This window comes from Semicossyphus pulcher, unplaced genomic scaffold (assembly GCF_022749685.1).
Source record: "Semicossyphus pulcher isolate SPU_LCO1_2020_fin unplaced genomic scaffold, fSemPul1.0.p SCAF_11, whole genome shotgun sequence".
Classification (NCBI taxonomy): domain Eukaryota; kingdom Metazoa; phylum Chordata; class Actinopteri; order Labriformes; family Labridae; genus Semicossyphus; species Semicossyphus pulcher.
This window is the reverse complement of record NW_027211615.1, coordinates 29,782,532-29,800,331: the sequence shown is the minus strand read 5'-3', so window position 1 is coordinate 29,800,331 and position 17,800 is coordinate 29,782,532. Positions and strand designations below refer to the sequence as shown.

General features: G+C 44.4%; 1 protein-coding gene across 2 annotated transcripts in view; it reads right to left on the bottom strand.

Moving 5' to 3' along the window:
- Nucleotides 1–1,107: 1,107 nt before the first annotated feature.
- vta1 (vesicle (multivesicular body) trafficking 1) overlaps nt 1,108–17,800 on the bottom strand; it is a 51,028-nt gene continuing 34,335 nt past the window's right edge. Inside the window, exons 6-8 of one of the 2 annotated variants that reach the window (XM_069657697.1) lie at nt 16,714–16,956; nt 14,239–14,316; nt 1,108–2,857 (exon numbers count right to left, since the gene is read on the bottom strand). In XM_069657697.1, coding sequence (XP_069513798.1) covers nt 2,712–2,857; nt 14,239–14,316; nt 16,714–16,956 — 467 coding nt within the window. In that variant the 3' untranslated portion in view covers nt 1,108–2,711. The remainder of the gene's footprint in view (nt 2,858–14,238; nt 14,317–16,713; nt 16,957–17,800) is intronic. The other variant, XM_069657698.1, reaches the window with a different exon arrangement.

Here is a 17,800-nt window from a genome sequence, read left to right as displayed (position 1 = left end):
ATATCTGTCATTTGTGGTTTTCACTGGTCTGTTTGTTTCTGTCTTTACGTTGATTTTTTTACTGGTTGTTATTTATTGGTCCTGTGGACGCAGATAAATGTGTGCAGCATTCAAGTGCAACACTAATTTCTCTACAGGGACAATAAAGTGTATTGCACCGTATCGTACCATACCATATCGCACCATGTCGCATTACTTCTTATCATACCGTACTGTATCACACTGTATCGTACCATACCGTATCGCACAGTGTCACATTATATCATACCATATCGTATTGTATCGCACCATATCGTATCGCACCGTGTCACATTATATCATAGCATATTGGATAATTTTGTATCATATCATATCGTATTGTATCATACCGTACTGTATCGCACCATATCGTACTATACCGTATCGCACCGTGTCGCATTATATCATAGCATATTGTATCGTACCATATTGTATCAAACCCTATCATATCAAACCATATCATATTGCACCGTGTCGCATTATATCATAGCATATCGGATCATTTTGTATCGTACCATATCATATCATACCATATCGTATCGCACCGCATTATATCATACCATATCATATCGCACCGTGTCGCATTATATCATACCATATCGTATCGCACCGTGTCGCATTACATCATACCATATTGTATCGTACCTTTGGCCATATTTCAATAAAATAATACAGTATAATTCAATAAAAAATAACATATTTAATAACTTATTAGCTACGATTAGACAATAACTAACACTGGTATTGAAGCAGTTCCTAGCTAACAAGCTAACATTACTGTGAGTTTGGAATTTACCCCTTTCCATCGTATCATGTATAACTAACAAAAAGTGACCTTAGCTTGTTAATAAACTTTATATTTTGACTGAAAAACAGATTAAAACATGGATCAATAATCGTATGTATTTCTTACAGCTAGTGGTCGTGCTGTAAGCAGGACAATGCTCTTCAAAGTGTCCGTAATCTCTGGACTCTTGGGGAGCTCCTTGAACCCGAACAGTGTGTAAAGAAAAAAATGTAAATATATAATATCACAGTTATTACAGAGCTCATGTAGAAGAAGCAGCCAAACACACAAAAACACACAAGTCAGCATCGTCACTCCAGATGTTTTATTCAGACCGCCATGAATCTCTGTGATTCTTGCATATGACGACATCCTGCTGCTCTGCAGTGAAAACCTTTAAAGTCCCACTAAAACAAACTCTAAGAAACTTACATGTTAAATATCAGAGAAAGAAACACCGCCCCCCAATCAGAAACAATCAACACGTACAGAGAAAGTGATATGTCAACACATTCAAACTGAAAACCTCTCCATCTTTAAGAAACGCTCTGATTTACTGGATTGTTTTTCCTCCACTTCATCAAAAGGATGCGACACAAGCGAAGCTTTCTCTGAGTTCATTAGAACGAGCTATGACACAAAACGAAGACGGTGAAAAGATTCTGAATTGTATTTTTACAGACAAGAAAAGAAAGAAAAAATGTTTTCGTTGATCCGTTTCTCTTTTCGATTGTTCTGGATGAAGACGGAGAGAAAGTTTAGAATCTGAAGAAACTCGACAGAATATTTATTTATGCTTGTAAACGATCAGATGTTAGTCAGTCCGTCTGTCAGTGGTCTTTAGTTCTAGTTAGTTATGTGTCTCGTCTGGCAGCTGAGCAGTTATTTATCTTCTATCGTAAACCTTTTTATTTTCATTTCTTCACAATTACCAGCTCCAGCTACGTCATGGTGCAGGTTAGTTAAAAGTCTGACGTCGTGCTTTGTCAGGTCTGTGTGCAAGACAACGAGCACACAGACATGTTTCTTAATGGAGTTTGGTTCTGACGCAGTCTCGGAGCCAGGAGGATCTCAAGCTGGAAGGTTTCTGCAAGCGTCACTCAAAAATAGCTTGAGTTGGAAATTCAACCCCTCGTGTCTTTACAAAGTGTGTTTCAGTTCAGTCTGAACACACGTCTGGGGACTCTCTTTTGTCCAAGTCCTCTGATGAAGTCAATGCTGGTAAGAATCCTGAGCGGTTATCGATTACCCTCAGTGGGTCGAAACTGACCGAGCAGAGGAGATCAAACATCTGCACAGGATTGAACCTGTCTGTGTTCAGCCTTCACTAAAGGTGCACTTACTTTCTCAGAGCTTTGGTTTAACCATTCATAATGAGTGGATTTCATCCTCATGTTTTTGCAGTGTGTAAACCTCTGAAGTATTCCTGCGTGTGAGAAACTTTAGACCGCAGTTTAAAGTCAGCGAGTGGAGCTGAAGTGGAGACACGAGGGTCTTAGATGATTGTACTGTGTGATGATATTAATGAGTGTTTAATGAGCAAACTGGGGTCAGTAATGAAGCTTTGATCTGCTGTTTGGACTCTGATCATTAAAGCTCAGTCAAAGAGCGGCGGTGTTGTGCAGTCAGTCAGTCAGTCAGTCAGTGCCACACAGTGTCAGACACAGGCAGCCATTGTTGCAGACTGATTTCCATCATGTCCTCTGACGGCGAGCTGAGCGTCTCTTCACAGGACGGCCTCAGTGTGTGTGTGTGTGTGTGTGTGTGTGTGTGTGTGTGTGTGTGTGTGTGTGTGTGTGTGTGTGAGGCCAGATCAGTGACAGATAGAGCGGCGCTGCTGCTGTGGAGAAAAAGAAGGAAGGAAGGAGGGAAGGATGGAGGGATCAGATGGAGGAGGACAAAGGCTTCATTCTTTGCCGGTGGTGAGGAGCTTCAGGGCTTTCTGGAGGTTCTGGATGGCCGTGCCCACGTCCTCGTACTGCAGGGCGCTGCCCGCGTACTTGCAGTACTTCTGCGCCTTGGTGAAGTCCTCCGGAGAGAGATGGACTCCGCCTGAAGGAGGGAGGAAGGAAGAAAAAGAGGCGGATTAGAAGATAAGATTAGGAGACAGTGAAAGAAAGGAGGACGGAGTGAAAGGAGGACACAAAGGAGGAAGTCAGTGACATGACAGATGACAGACAGACATCACTCTTAAAGCCCTTAAAGTCTGAAATGCACACACACATACAGTTAGAGGAGTTACAGTTACAGTTACATTTAAGGACAAAGATTGTTGGATAAAGTCGGTAAGATAAGTCACATCTGTGTTACACATTTGTTACAGGCTGTTGAACAAACTTCCTTTATGTTCCTGATTCTCTGTTTAGAAATCAGATTCTGGCTGCACTAACGTAGTGATTATCAGAATCAATGCAAGAAGAAGCATCGATAAAGTCCACATGATTCCTGCTCTTACTAAGAGAGCAGGAAGTGACGACATGAAAACACAAGGTTAGAATACTCTGGACCCAAAACAAGTCTCTCCTTTAAAGACGTACTACAGAATATTTCTGGAAAAACTCCCCCCGAAACACTTGAAGGTCCGCTGTGACCTGCGTCATGGAAAGTCATCTCCACCAGCCCACACTCAGCCGTCAGCACTGAGGGGATTGTGGGTAATTTATGATGGAGGAGTACCTGCTGCTGCAGAGCTCAGAGGTCGTCTCCATCTGAAGCGTTTAGAGAAAGACTCGACTGTAATCTGCACGATGACGGGAGCTGTCAGAGAGAGTGTGTGTGTGTGTGTGTGTGTACGGTGTAGCTCCTCTTTGATCAGCTCTCATTACTGCAGTGTTTAATAAAGAGAGACATGAGCTGTCCTCTGAGACAGACCCTCCCTGTGAGATCATCAGGTCCACCACGTGTCCCCCTCCCTCTCTGTAGATCTATAGTCTGCGCACTTATATAGATTCGATCTCAAGAATGCATCTCAAGTTCAGTCCTATTTTTGCATATTTAAGGATCTTAAGGACAAAGAGGTAGAGAAGTTTTGGAATCAGTCCTCTGGATTGCTTCAGCTTGTAGCCAAAAGGTTTAAATGGCTGCAGTGTGATCCTTTGGGGCAACTGCGTCTGATCAGAGTGCGTCCACTGACAGTTCTTGTTGTTTCCACTGACAGGCTCAGATTGTTATTCTAAGTGTGTGACAACATGACAGAAAGGATCCCTACAGAGATAGACCTTTTTGTTACAGAGGAAGATGATTGTTTTAACCACACAGGCGTTACATCGCTCTCTGCACACACACCAGACTCCATTCATAAAAACACTGATTTAAGCTCACAGACGAGTGAGATGTCAACAGCTGTCGTGTAGCCCCATAAAATCGTCAGATATCAGCGCTTTCTTACTCGCCTTTGGCATCATCTGACGCACATGGAAGCCACTTTGATCTTCCTTTCTGACACGTCTTGTTAGGTGAGGTATCAGCACAAATAAGGTGAGAGAAAAAACAATGAGGTCAGTTAAAACAAACCCATAATCTCCTGTGTGAAAGTCCTGTGTTGTTCGTCGCCTCCATCGCCACCACAAACAGGCTTCATCTGTCTTTCTGCTACGTCACCTACAGGTGTTTCTCAGGGTCTGATACTGCAGTAGATGGGTTTACATTACAGCTAGTGTGTTTTCAGTATTTGTCTCCACAGAGACAAAGAATAACGTGGAGACAAACACACAAACAACACAGAAAGCCTGCTCATGTTCTGTGCATGAAGGTCTCCCTGGACGAGTGTGCCAATCTCTTTATTTGCTTTCAAACAGTCTCAGATGAGGTTCGAGTCTCGCTGCCAAAGAACATAAAGTACATTAGCATTGAAACAACGAGACAGGCCGGACACTGAAACTGATTTAATGTTCTTCGACGTCTTTATACTCTAATACGTCTTTTTGTTTAGTGATTTATTTGGTGTATGTGGGAGTTTCTCACTCTGTAATGAAGGATTTTTGTAAGTCAATGAAACTTCTCCGACTGTGTTTGTGCAGCTTGTTACTCTCTCAGCCCTCCACCCTTCAGAGTCCCCTGAGGACTGCTGTTGGGCCTCATCTTATAGTGGGTGTAACACTATAGAATACATACACCCTCCTCCACATACAGGACCCTGGTGGACTGTGGAGCCTGAGTGTAAACCCTCAAAGATCCAGCCTGTAAAAGACTGTCGGTGCTTCTCTTCTCTTGTTTCCTCCCTCTCCTCTGAAACTCTGAGACCTGCAAATGTTATGTTTAAATTCAGCTGCACTCCCTCCAGCTTTGATTCTAATAATGAGGGGAGCAAAGGAGGACATATCATCTCAGTTTATTTCCAAAGGTTGTTATCAACGGATTCATCAACCAATCAGAGCAACTAAAACTGAGATGTAGCGGCGGGCTGCTAGGCTAGGAAGCTAGTTCCATCATTCTATTTATACGGCTTCAAGTTCAACGTAATCCACAGACCTTTGTCTTGATATGATTTAGAAGCCAACACCTACTAATGAGCTACCGTCCAGCTCGTTTCATACTGATGACATAGCAGACTCAGAACCTTCCCCATCACTGGCGGCCATCTTTGTTGTTTAAAAAAATGCAGAAATAGTGGTTAAAGGCCTGTGTCCACTAACAGCGTTTTTGCTTTTACTTCTCCCTCTCTGACCAATCAAAATCAAGAAGGGGCGGGACTTCAGACATCAACTTTGTCAACAACAATGGCGGAGGAGACGCTCATCCTTTCGTTTTTTCAAGGGTATAATTTCCAGGTGTAGAGCTGCAGCTAACGCCTAACACGACGCCGTTCATTGTTTTCATGTTTTCTTTGTAAAATGTCTTTGATAAAAACAAATATTAAGCCCACAGAGAGATTTAAAACAGGCTTAACGCTCACTACCGAGGGAAGCGGAAGTGCCGCCAGACAACTTTCGTAACCTAGCAACAGAGAACACCGGTGACAAGCGCTCTGATTAATGGGCGCTGCCAGTGTAAAAAAGGTTACTGGCCCTAAAGCTGGCAAACATAAGACAAAGGGTTGTGATTGGCCTGACCTGAATCAGGTCGGATGGAACTCCATCTGATCAGGGTGGAGGACCAGTCACGACTGCTAAATAAGAAATGAGCTCACAGTGTGTTTGCCCGATTAAAGGTTGTCGGGTGACGATGTCAGAGAGCAATCTGTGGAGGGATAAACTAAACATCATGATCGTGTTCTTTTCCTGTTTCCAACTGATCATAGATGTTGGTTTTTTGCACTGACAGTCTTTGAACTCATCAGGTCATGAATGTGGAATTTAGCCACTGGAGGCAACTTGGTCTCAGTGTTTGAGCACCAGTCGGCAGCCTTGGTTTGGGTGTTGTAATCTGTGCATCAGAATGTGCATCTTATCTGAATGTGTTGTTTCTTTCAGAACACCATCTCAGAATGCACCAATAACCTGAACCACAGTCTTCTAATCAGACGCACAAAACATTGCGGTGGACGTGTTTCAGGGGTTTAACAGTTGAACCCTGGAGCTTGAAAACCAGACTGAACGTCTGATTCTGAACTTTTATCTCAGATCTAAACTTTAAATTGAAAAATAAATTGCCCCAAGCTGTGAGAAAGCGACCTACTGAAGCCTTTTTGCAGGCAGTCAAGTTTTAAATAACAACATCAGAAAGTTGGATCAGTTGGATCTCCTTCGGGATGATGTTTGTTCACTGGTGCATTCTGGGATGTTCAAACCACAGCCGGCAGCGGTTCAAAACCTGACTTTGCCTCTGCGCAGCAGGAGGGATAAATCTACAGATCTCTCTCACTCCGCTAATGTCTACCACATGAAATAATAATGACACCTAATTATTCTTCTGCTTTAATGCTAACATGGTGGGACCCCCTGGACCCCTCTTTAAGAAGCAGAGCAGTCTGAGGGATCAGAGCAGCAGATAATGTCTCTCTTGGCTCACTTGCGCTCATAAAACACGGCCGTCTGCTCTTAAAAAGTCCTGCAGCAGATCAGGGAAAAAAATGATTGAATAATGTTGCACCATAAGCCTCTAATCCCTCGGCTGATTTCTCTCCTACAAAAAGATGGAACAGACTCCAAATATGCTGACTGCATACTCCCAAGGATGGGAGGAGGTTTGGAGGAGGGGGAGGGAGGACAGGAGAGAAACCACAGAGCTCTACAGGCACAGAGCTCTCAGGAGAAGCTGCTAATTAAGTTCATTTTCTGAAGAATATTAGTTTAAACAAGAATAAAAGAACACAGCTGTCAGTCAGTTTCTGTAAAGAGGAATCAATCAGCTGTCAGCAGGTTGCCTCTGCACAATAAAGTTCATTCAGTTTTAAAAATGGCTTGTTATGTCCAACCAGCCGTCGGCAATCCAAAGATCTTTAATCATCACACTTCACAGCAGAACTACACGGAGACAGTGACACCGGTCACCATGAATGAGCTCTCTTAAAGCGACTTCAGACACCAACAGTTTCAACATGACAACATGAAATCTGGTACCGATGTTTAGCACAGATGATCTGACAGTAGAACCTCTCACACGTGCATTTACACCCCTGAAGTTTCCCCACATTGTCCGGATGTCGTCCGAATGTTTCACCCCGACGTCATGCAGACGTTTTCCTGCAGCCTCCTGGTAAAATGTCAGGAAGAAGTGAGTCTGAGAGCTGAGTGTTATGTGTGAACGCAGCAGCTCATAGTCAGGAACATTCCCCGCGAGCGTGTGGGCGGGGTGATGGCGTTTAGAATCAGTATCAGCTTTATTGGCCAGGTATGTAAACATACAAGGAATCTGACTCCGGTTTAACTTTGCTCTCTATCTACACTTAAGCTTTAAATATTAAACTAATATGTACAAGCCTACGAAAGACATCATGTGACCGGTGTGAAACCAGAAGAGCGACACAGAACAGGAAGATTAAAAACATCCCAGGTTGAAGAAGAAGGACCGTTTCCAAGACGACAGCAGAGATGTCTGCAGAGAGAAAGAGAGTCCGGAGGCTGCGATGGCCGACACTGACATTGTTCCTCCCGAACAGTTTGCAGACTCGTTGGGGAAGTCCTGATCATTTCAAACGTGTTATTATGACATTTAAGATCTAAAATCTGGATTTCTCTAAAGTAATTTCCGAGCCAGTCCAGAACTATTAGAGAAAACAAGACGGAGCCGCTGATGATGTTGCCCTGAGGCTAACGTTAGCTAACAAGCTACTGTTGACAGAAAGCTAACAGGTCAGGTCAGGACGAGACGTGTTGACCGCATCTCGCTAAACATCTTCTTTCTATACATCCTCCAGTGACTGATGTGCCGTTCCTTTCACCCCGTTAGGAGTGCATGTTTGAGGGTAGAAGATCTATAAAATGTCTCCTTATTCCTGCGGTGCATCCAGACCTTTTCATTGGTTAGGATTTTAAAACTCCTGTGGTCCGAGCTCCGTCTTAATTCACTGCAACAATTTGCAAGAAAAACAAGAAATAATCAATCAAATGAATTCCCAACAGACGACAATGACTCATGTCGTGTGGTGGAAGGAAACAGGTTGGATTGGACCCTGGTTCTCTGATGTAAGAGGACTGTGGTCTGACCCGAGGAAAGCTGAAAATCTTGAAGATGTCATTTCATGCAGAGAGAGGCCTTGTAAAGACCTTGGTGCATGTGCAACATGTAGTCATTAAAAATTGTTTTTCTTTCATACATGACAAAAACAAAACTCTGATTGATTTACTGTCAAAAGACTGAACAACCAACAGTTTCAGCATTATGAAAACAGCCACACTGCCAGCAGTTGTTCCTCCATCGATTCAAAGCAGTCTGACACTTTAACAATGTCATAATGCTTCAGAAATGATGACCAGATAAATCTCAGGGGTCTACTGTTCAAAAACACTTGTTGGCACTTGAGCAAACTGCCTCCTGTGATGAAGGGTTTGAGGTTAATGCTACATTAAAGTCTTTTCTGTCCCTCTGTATTATGTCGCACATAAAGAGATAAAAAGAGGAGAGCAGCTCTGAGCGGACTGCTGACTGTGAATTAAAAAGTTTCAAACCTCCGCTCATGAATAGAAAATGCAGAGTACAAATGCTTACTGGGTGTTTAAGTTCTTTCTTTAAAGCTGTGAGCTACATTTCCTTCATTTATCTGCATGGACTCCGTATGCATCAGCCTCTTTCTTTTTAATTGTAACGGCGACCGGACACGAGCGCAGCTGAGTTTATCTGCCACAGCTTTTCCTCTTTCAGCGGCTCTTCAGAGGTCGAATTATTCCTTTCACCTGTTTATGGTTCTGCTGTGCATGCATCCTAATCGTGAGTCATACAATAAGCTGCTTCCACAGGTATCTGCAATATTCAGCTGAAGAACTGCAGCGTGCTAGTACAACCATTTATCCATGACAGGCTGACTAAGCAACATGCTAATGCTTTAACTGGACTGAATTACATTGTGCACACAACATGCACACAGCGATGGCTGCAGGGGTGACATGCTGCCTCATTGACTGGTAGGTATAAACAGTGTGTGAATGTCTCCAGTAGACGTGTTCATCCTGCAGCAGTGAAACAGGCTGTAACGGCTGCAACATAATCCTTGATGGGTCAAAGGTCGTCCACTAAAAGTTCTTGTTGTTTCCACTGACAGGCTCAGATTGTTATTCTAAGTGTGTGACAATATGACAGAAAGGATCCCTACAGAGATAGACCTTTTTGTTACAGAGGAAGATGATTGTTTTAACCACACACAGACGTTACATCGCTCTCTGCACACACACCAGACTCCATTCAGAAAAACAGTACATTTACATAGCGGGAAACAGGAGTAGCTGGTCTACTGCTGCTTCAATTGATTAGTTTGTTTATGTATTTTTGTGACTTTTGGGCTTTAAATAGTTTGGATCCAACAAAATATTTGTTGTACACCACAACATGTTAAACTAGCCAAGGCAGACGGCGACAAGCATGACCAGTGACCATGAGAGTTAAAATTACTGTTTTTCTCAATGGAGTCTGGTGTGTTTGAAGAGAGCGATGTAACGTCTGTTTGTGGTTAAAAAAAAAGGAATTAGACCTTTAAGTTTTGAGGACTAAACCTGTGATCATGGACGACCTACATGACGACCTGAGCCGCTGCTGAACGCTTTAGACGTTAACGTTGTGGTGAGAAACTCTCATTAACCTGGTGTCTGGTTTGCATGTTAATGTTTTGTGGTAGTTGTAAAAGAAGGGAAATTATGATGTGTGAATTATGGTCAAAGCATGAGAGCTCTCCACCACTCTTACAGCTCCTCTCTCCCCGTCGCTCTCACTCTCTCTGTGGCTAACCACCACAAGCTAATGATAGTCTAGACAGCGGCGAGGTGGCGGTGGTGTGGTTGTAATGATAGGTTAGATGGCAGACGGACGGCTGAATCAGACGGCGGCCATCACCGTCACCACGTCTCTTACGGTGTGTCCGAAACCGCATACTATCATACTAATCATACTAATCATACTAATCATACTAACCGTGACGTAACATTGAGTATGTCATGCGTTCCCATCTCATGCGAGAAATGCCCGGATGTATACTCGATCGTCCCGGATGTTTGAGTATGAGACGGGAGCTCACTGGTTGTACTCAACCGCCCCAAAATGCATTGCGGCTATTCAGCTTCTACTATGGCGGAGATGGACCGGAGATCAGAGCGGACATACGTAAACGATTAAGTCACGTGATACGGAGAAGACGGCTCTGAGTATGATGCCACCGGCATCCTAACAGTCAGGTTAGTAGGCAGTATGCAGTACATACTGTTTGAGTCTGTAGTAGGCAGTATGCAGTACATACTGTTTGAGTCTGTAGTAGGCAGTGTGCAGTACATACCGTTTGAGTCTGTAGTAGGCAGTGTGCAGTACATACCGTTTGAGTCTGTAGTAGGCAGTGTGCAGTACATGCTGTTTGAGTCTGTAGTAGGCAGTGTGCAGTACATACTGTTTGAGTCTGTAGTAGGCAGTGTGCAGTACATACCGTTTGAGTCTGTAGTAGGCAGTGTGCAGTACATGCTGTTTGAGTCTGTAGTAGGCAGTATGCAGTACATGTTTGAGTCTGTAGTAGGCAGTATGCAGTACATGCTGTTTGAGTCTGTAGTAGGCAGTATGCAGTACATGCTGTTTGAGTCTGTAGTAGGCAGTATGCAGTACATGTTTGAGTCTGTAGTAGGCAGTGTGCAGTACATACTGTTTGAGTCTGTAGTAGGCAGTATGCAGTACATGTTTGAGTCTGTAGTAGGCAGTGTGCAGTACATGTTTGAGTCTGTAGTAGGCAGTATGCAGTACATGCTGTTTGAGTCTGTAGTAGGCAGTATGCAGTACATGTTTGAGTCTGTAGTAGGCAGTGTGCAGTACATACTGTTTGAGTCTGTAGTAGGCAGTATGCAGTACATGCTGTTTGAGTCTGTAGTAGGCAGTATGCAGTACATGCTGTTTGAGTCTGTAGTAGGCAGTGTGCAGTACATGTTTGAGTCTGTAGTAGGCAGTATGCAGTACATGCTGTTTGAGTCTGTAGTAGGCAGTATGCAGTACATGTTTGAGTCTGTAGTAGGCAGTGTGCAGTACATACTGTTTGAGTCTGTAGTAGGCAGTATGCAGTACATGCTGTTTGAGTCTGTAGTAGGCAGTATGCAGTACATGTTTGAGTCTGTAGTAGGCAGTGTGCAGTACATGCTGTTTGAGTCTGTAGTAGGCAGTATGCAGTACATGCTGTTTGAGTCTGTAGTAGGCAGTATGCAGTACATGCTGTTTGAGTCTGTAGTAGGCAGTGTGCAGTACATGTTTGAGTCTGTAGTAGGCAGTATGCAGTACATGCTGTTTGAGTCTGTAGTAGGCAGTATGCAGTACATGTTTGAGTCTGTAGTAGGCAGTGTGCAGTACATACTGTTTGAGTCTGTAGTAGGCAGTATGCAGTACATGTTTGAGTCTGTAGTAGGCAGTGTGCAGTACATGTTTGAGTCTGTAGTAGGCAGTGTGCAGTACATGTTTGAGTCTGTAGTAGGCAGTGTGCAGTACATGCTGTTTGAGTCTGTAGTAGGCAGTGTGCAGTACATACTGTTTGAGTCTGTAGTAGGCAGTATGCAGTACATGTTTGAGTCTGTAGTAGGCAGTATGCAGTACATGCTGTTTGAGTCTGTAGTAGGCAGTATGCAGTACATGCTGTTTGAGTCTGTAGTAGGCAGTGTGCAGTACATGCTGTTTGAGTCTGTAGTAGGCAGTGTGCAGTACATGTTTGAGTCTGTAGTAGGCAGTGTGCAGTACATGCTGTTTGAGTCTGTAGTAGGCAGTGTGCAGTACATGTTTGAGTCTGTAGTAGGCAGTGTGCAGTACATGCTGTTTGAGTCTGTAGTAGGCAGTATGCAGTACATACTGTTTGAGTCTGTAGTAGGCAGTATGCAGTACATACTGTTTGAGTCTGTAGTAGGCAGTATGCAGTACATGTTTGAGTCTGTAGTAGGCAGTGTGCAGTACATACTGTTTGAGTCTGTAGTAGGCAGTATGCAGTACATACTGTTTGAGTCTGTAGTAGGCAGTGTGCAGTACATGTTTGAGTCTGTAGTAGGCAGTATGCAGTACATACTGTTTGAGTCTGTAGTAGGCAGTGTGCAGTACATGTTTGAGTCTGTAGTAGGCAGTATGCAGTACATACTGTTTGAGTCTGTAGTAGGCAGTATGCAGTACATACTGTTTGAGTATGTAGTAGGCAGTGTGCAGTACATACTGTTTGAGTCTGTAGTAGGCAGCACGTTAGTATGCGGTTAGGGCCACAGCATTACAGTGCCACCTTTTCAGCTGCAACTCAACGGTTACTGTACATCTGCTGCTGTTTGAAGGAGGAGCGGAGCGATTTCTATGACAAGCTTACTTTAACCTGCTTTTTATGACATGATTATTAAAGGGAAGTTATCTATTATAATGTTAATGTGGTAAAAACAGCACTACATACACTCTGTGCTGTCTGTCTGTCCCTGACATAGAGGTAGCCTCGATAGCCAGTTCTGTTTCAGTGGTAGATCGATTAATCGATCGATCGTTAATATAAATAAAGTTAAATAAAGTTTTCCGTAACACTTTTATAAGATTAACAGGGCCATGCATACGTATTCAAACCCTTAAAACTTTCCCATATTTTTATGTTACACCTGCAAATTAAACTGGATTATAATGTTGTATGTGATGGACAGAAAACATCATGCTAGTCGATGGTGAACGTTAACACCTGTCAATCAGAGGTGGGCGGTACACCCCCCCGGCCTCGTCTTCGAGAGGGAGTCTGTGAAACGGCGCTCAGGTTCAAATATACCCTGATGGAGTTACGTTACCACTCAGAGACCCCGCCCTTTCTCTGTTGCCCTTGCACTGGCTCGGCTCTGAAAGCTCCGGCTTCAGGCGTTAGTGGGGCTGGAGCTCGAACTGACAGGGCTCGGGACCACCACGGTCCTCCACCACTGTGCTCTTCAGGGGACTCTGGAGGGGAGAAGTCCTCCTAACAGCCCTCTGTGCCACATGTGCCTTGTGAGGGGGCGTCACTGAGCTGCCGGACACACCCACCCCCCTCCACCCCCCTCCACCCCCCTCTCAGCCTCTTGCCAACTTTGAGCATTTTTCAGAATTGTGCAGTGGGTGGAGTCACGGTCTGACCTGTGGGTGCAGTTACTCTTTAAATCATGGTGTGGAGGAGAATGCTGCAAGTTCTTATTGGTTGAACCCTGATGTAAGCAGATTTTATGACTTTATATTGTAAAGCTCGGGTGGGTATACGTGTGGAAACCTCCCAGCATGCACTGGGGCGAAGGACTCATGAAAATAAATCTGATTTTATTGATGTGTCTGCGTTTAATGATTTCTTTGGATTTTATCTTTAAACACAAAAAGGATCCCTGATCGTGTTACCTGTAAAAAAATAAATAATGACTTAAGAAAAGAAATCAAAGTTTAATAACATCCATCAGGGGACGTACACATGTTAAAGCTGGATTTATGTGTTGGTGTAAGTCCCAGGATTTTATTCCAACTATGAACGCTTCACATTTTTAGTTTTTCCTACATTAACAGGCCGGGCCGTCCAGCACCTCAGAGGGTTCAGGACTTCATTACATGTATTTTGGCCCCGAACTGTGGAGACATTTCTCATCAAGCAGCAGAGTTTAAATCACATTTATACCAAAGTGTAAACACGTCGGGGATCAGGCGACTGAGGAGGACGATATTCAACTGTTCTTACTTCTGACCGAGCTGCAGCTGTGTGATCGGCTCAGGGGAGTTATTAGGAGAGACAGCTGGAAGAAGACCCACAGTGCCCACATGAATGATTTGTATGTTCAGTATTTCTGCGCGTGTGTGTGTGTATGTGTCTGTGTGTGTGTCTGTGTGTCTGTGTGTGTGTGTGTGTGTGTGTGTGTTCTTACCCTGCTGCTGGGCGTTGAGCAGTGATGGGTCGACAGAGGGCAGAGTTCGGGGAACAGGCACGGGTTTAACAGGTTCTGCTGGGCGACACAAACACTTTGAATTCTGATAAATAATTAAAGAAATACTGAACAATACATTCTTACATTTACTAAACTCATTAATGGTCACATGTTTTTAGAGCTGCAGTTATAACCCAGTAATCCATGTGAGGAATATAAATCGACACATATTATGATAATCTTCATGTTAATTAACTGTGTGCTACAAACAGAGGACACAACATAGCTTAGTTTTCCGACACCAAGGGGTTATAATTTATGGTTATGTTTAGCCCACTAACTGTCCCACTGTCAAACTGTGCACTGCTCTTTGTATTACCACAGATCAGATTTTTAATATTTATCATCATCATTTTTAAAAGGCGCTGTGCCGGTCTGAAGCTGGGCCGAGAGTCAGCACCTCCAAGTCTGGAGGTGGAAAACAGGGGAATGCTCGCTCCAGGTGAGGAGTGAGTCTCTGCCTCAAGCAAAGAAGTTGAAGTATCTCGAGGGGTAAAATGGATGGTGAGATTGACAGACAGGTCGGTGCAGCGTCAGCAAAGGTACGGGTGTCGTACCGGACCGTGGTGGTGAAGAGGGAGCTGAGCCTGAGGGCAAAGCTTTTGATTTACCAGTCGATCTCCGGTCCAGCCCTCGCCTATTAGCGCTGTCACCGCTCCCAAAAATCAAGTTTGAACCAATTCAACGAGATGAGGATAATTACATCGACACAACTAATGCACAGTTGAGGTTTGTGCAGCGCTCCCGTGTCTTGCTTACTGCTGGCGTATTAAAGTGACAGGACTTAGTTTCGGGCATATGATCAGGATGCCTCCTGGGCGCCTCATGTGGAGGTTTTCCAGGAACATCCAACTGGGAGGAGACCCCGGGGCAGACCCAGAGCTGGATGGAGGGATTATACATCCCACCTGGCCTGGGAACGCCTCAGGATCCCCCAGGAGGAGCTGGAAAACGTTGCTAGGGAGAGGGACGTTTGTGCTAACTAGCTTAGCCTGCTGCCACCGCGACCCAGCCCCGGATAAGCGATGGAAAACGGATGGATGGAAAGTAATATTGAAATCAAGCAACAAATCAGACATCTTGTTGTGACCAATAACAGAACCTCTCTATCAGCAGCACTCTCACACCTCACCTGTTGTGTTTACCTGGACGAGCACCAAGGTCAACCTCTGTCACTCACTTCTCTTCATCACTTCCTCCTTATAGGGATTAAATGTCATAAAGATGCCAACAGGAAGTGTGTTTATGTGTGGGAAAGAGAGCATGTTGTGCTGCCAGCTCTTTGTGGACAAACTTCTCCCATCTACATTCACCCGAAATGACTGGATTTGTGTGCATGTATTCACCACACACACACACACACACACACACACGCACGCCGTGTCTCATGCACACTAACTTCCTCTCACACATGCACACACAATGGAGTTACATAACCTTTTGTCTTCAGCACAGGGGAACAATTAAGTGTTGTTGTGTTTATAAATCGACTTCTATACGTCAAACTGAATCATTATATTATTACTTTACACAAACTCTATTATAGGAGTTAAATCTGAACACAGATAAGATCCTCCTGCTTTATATCCTCATGAGGACATCTGCAAACATTTGAACAAGTGCAACGATCCACACACACACACACACACACACACACACACACACACACACACACACACACAGCGAGTCTCTGAGGGAGGTGTGTTATTGTATGCGGTGCCAGAAAACTGTAAGGCCGTCACATACTCGGAGTTATCAGGGGAAATTAGTGAGAAGGGGGGATCGGGGATGGTGCAGCTCAGCTCAGACGGTTAATAATCAGAGAACAATGAGGATCAGGAAACACCGATCAGATCATTATTACCACCATACTGTATCTAACGCTTCTCACAGACACACCCTGCTTTCCAGGGACTTTGACATGAGTGAGTCACAGCTGGAGCATTTTTAGAGGAGAGTTACTGATCCAACTCGGCCAAGGTCGCCCCTCCGAGTCTCCATCAGCAGGTTTGTTTAATCTAAATAAGAGGAGCTGCTGGAGTCGACCAATAAGCTTCAGTTACAGAGATCACCTCGTCCACAAGTTCACACGTTTTTGAAAACGTTTTGGCCTCTTGGTCACCATCAAACACATTTTATAAACTCTGCATTTGTTCTGAAACGTAAAATTGAGCATTGGGAAGAGGATGACATCATCACCTCAGTTTGTCCTGTTGCTTTGTGTAAAACAGAAACAAACTGATATTTAGCATGCTAATATTTACAGATTAGCATTGACAGAATGCAGCTGAGGTTGATGGTATGTTGCTAAATCTCCTGACCATCCTTCACCTGTTGACATGTTTCACTGAACTGGTGGACCCGCATTGATCACCATCACCATCATCTGGTCACAGACAGAATCCCTCTTCTTACCTGTGGGAGGAGGCAGCTCGGCCGGAGTGTTGGCTGGTGCGTGGGCGCCTGGTGGGATGTGGATGTTGTTGAAGTTGGTGTTGGGGGGTCCCGATGCCCCTGATCCTGGACTTGGAGTGAAGCCGATCCCTGGGGCAGGACCTGCAGCTGGACCTAGACCCTGGTCCTCTGAGGGAGGTCCTCCTCTGATGGAGCCGCCGTGGGAGAAAGCCTGGCCTGAGAACCCTTCAGCTCCGTACTCGTCTACCAGAGAGGAGAGACACAGACAATATGAGGGCTGCGGCACCTCCCAGACCTCTGCAGCATGTTGTTCAGGGTGTTTACAGTTTGTCGTGTCACATTCAACACACTTTAAAACATTGAAAACACTGATAAAAATAACACGCCATCATGACCACAGAGGGTAACAAAAGAACCCAAACAACATGGCCGACACAGCAAGACAATACAAAGCTCTTCAGGCCGCCATAGTTTAGTGATGAAAGCCTACAGCGCTACATCTGGAAACATCTGAATGTGTACGTATACTTCTGTTAAAGAGTTATGGGAGTGATTAGCTAAGGTTAAGAGTTAGCTAACTGATGGAAGGCAGGAATCACAGTCTGTACCAACAGAGAACAGAAAGAAGAATCCTCAAACACACAAAGGGTTAAAGCTTCTAACAACAGAGAGGGCCTGCGGTGCTCCTCTGGTGAACACGAGCCTCTCACTGAAAACTCTGGCTCTCTCAGCAGCCACACCTAACACGGAGAAAACACGTCTTCACAGCCAAAGATGTTTCAGCACATTAGAAGCATTAGGCTGGATTTGCAGACAGGCTGTATCTGACACCATGTCAGGCCTGAACCTCTGTCATTACTGCCTCACAGGCAGGAAGCAGGCACACATTAGGAGGAGATCTGACACCTCGCTAACGTTAGCTGGAATATTTTCTCTTTATTAAACTGTTCAACTTTGTTTATCCAAGTGAGCGTTTAAATTCTCTGCTCAGTAGTCACATCTGGGCACTCATGAATGCTTTTCCTGCTGAAATGTTCTCAGCGATACACGCGCACATTAGAAAAGTAGACAAAGGACAATTTATTTT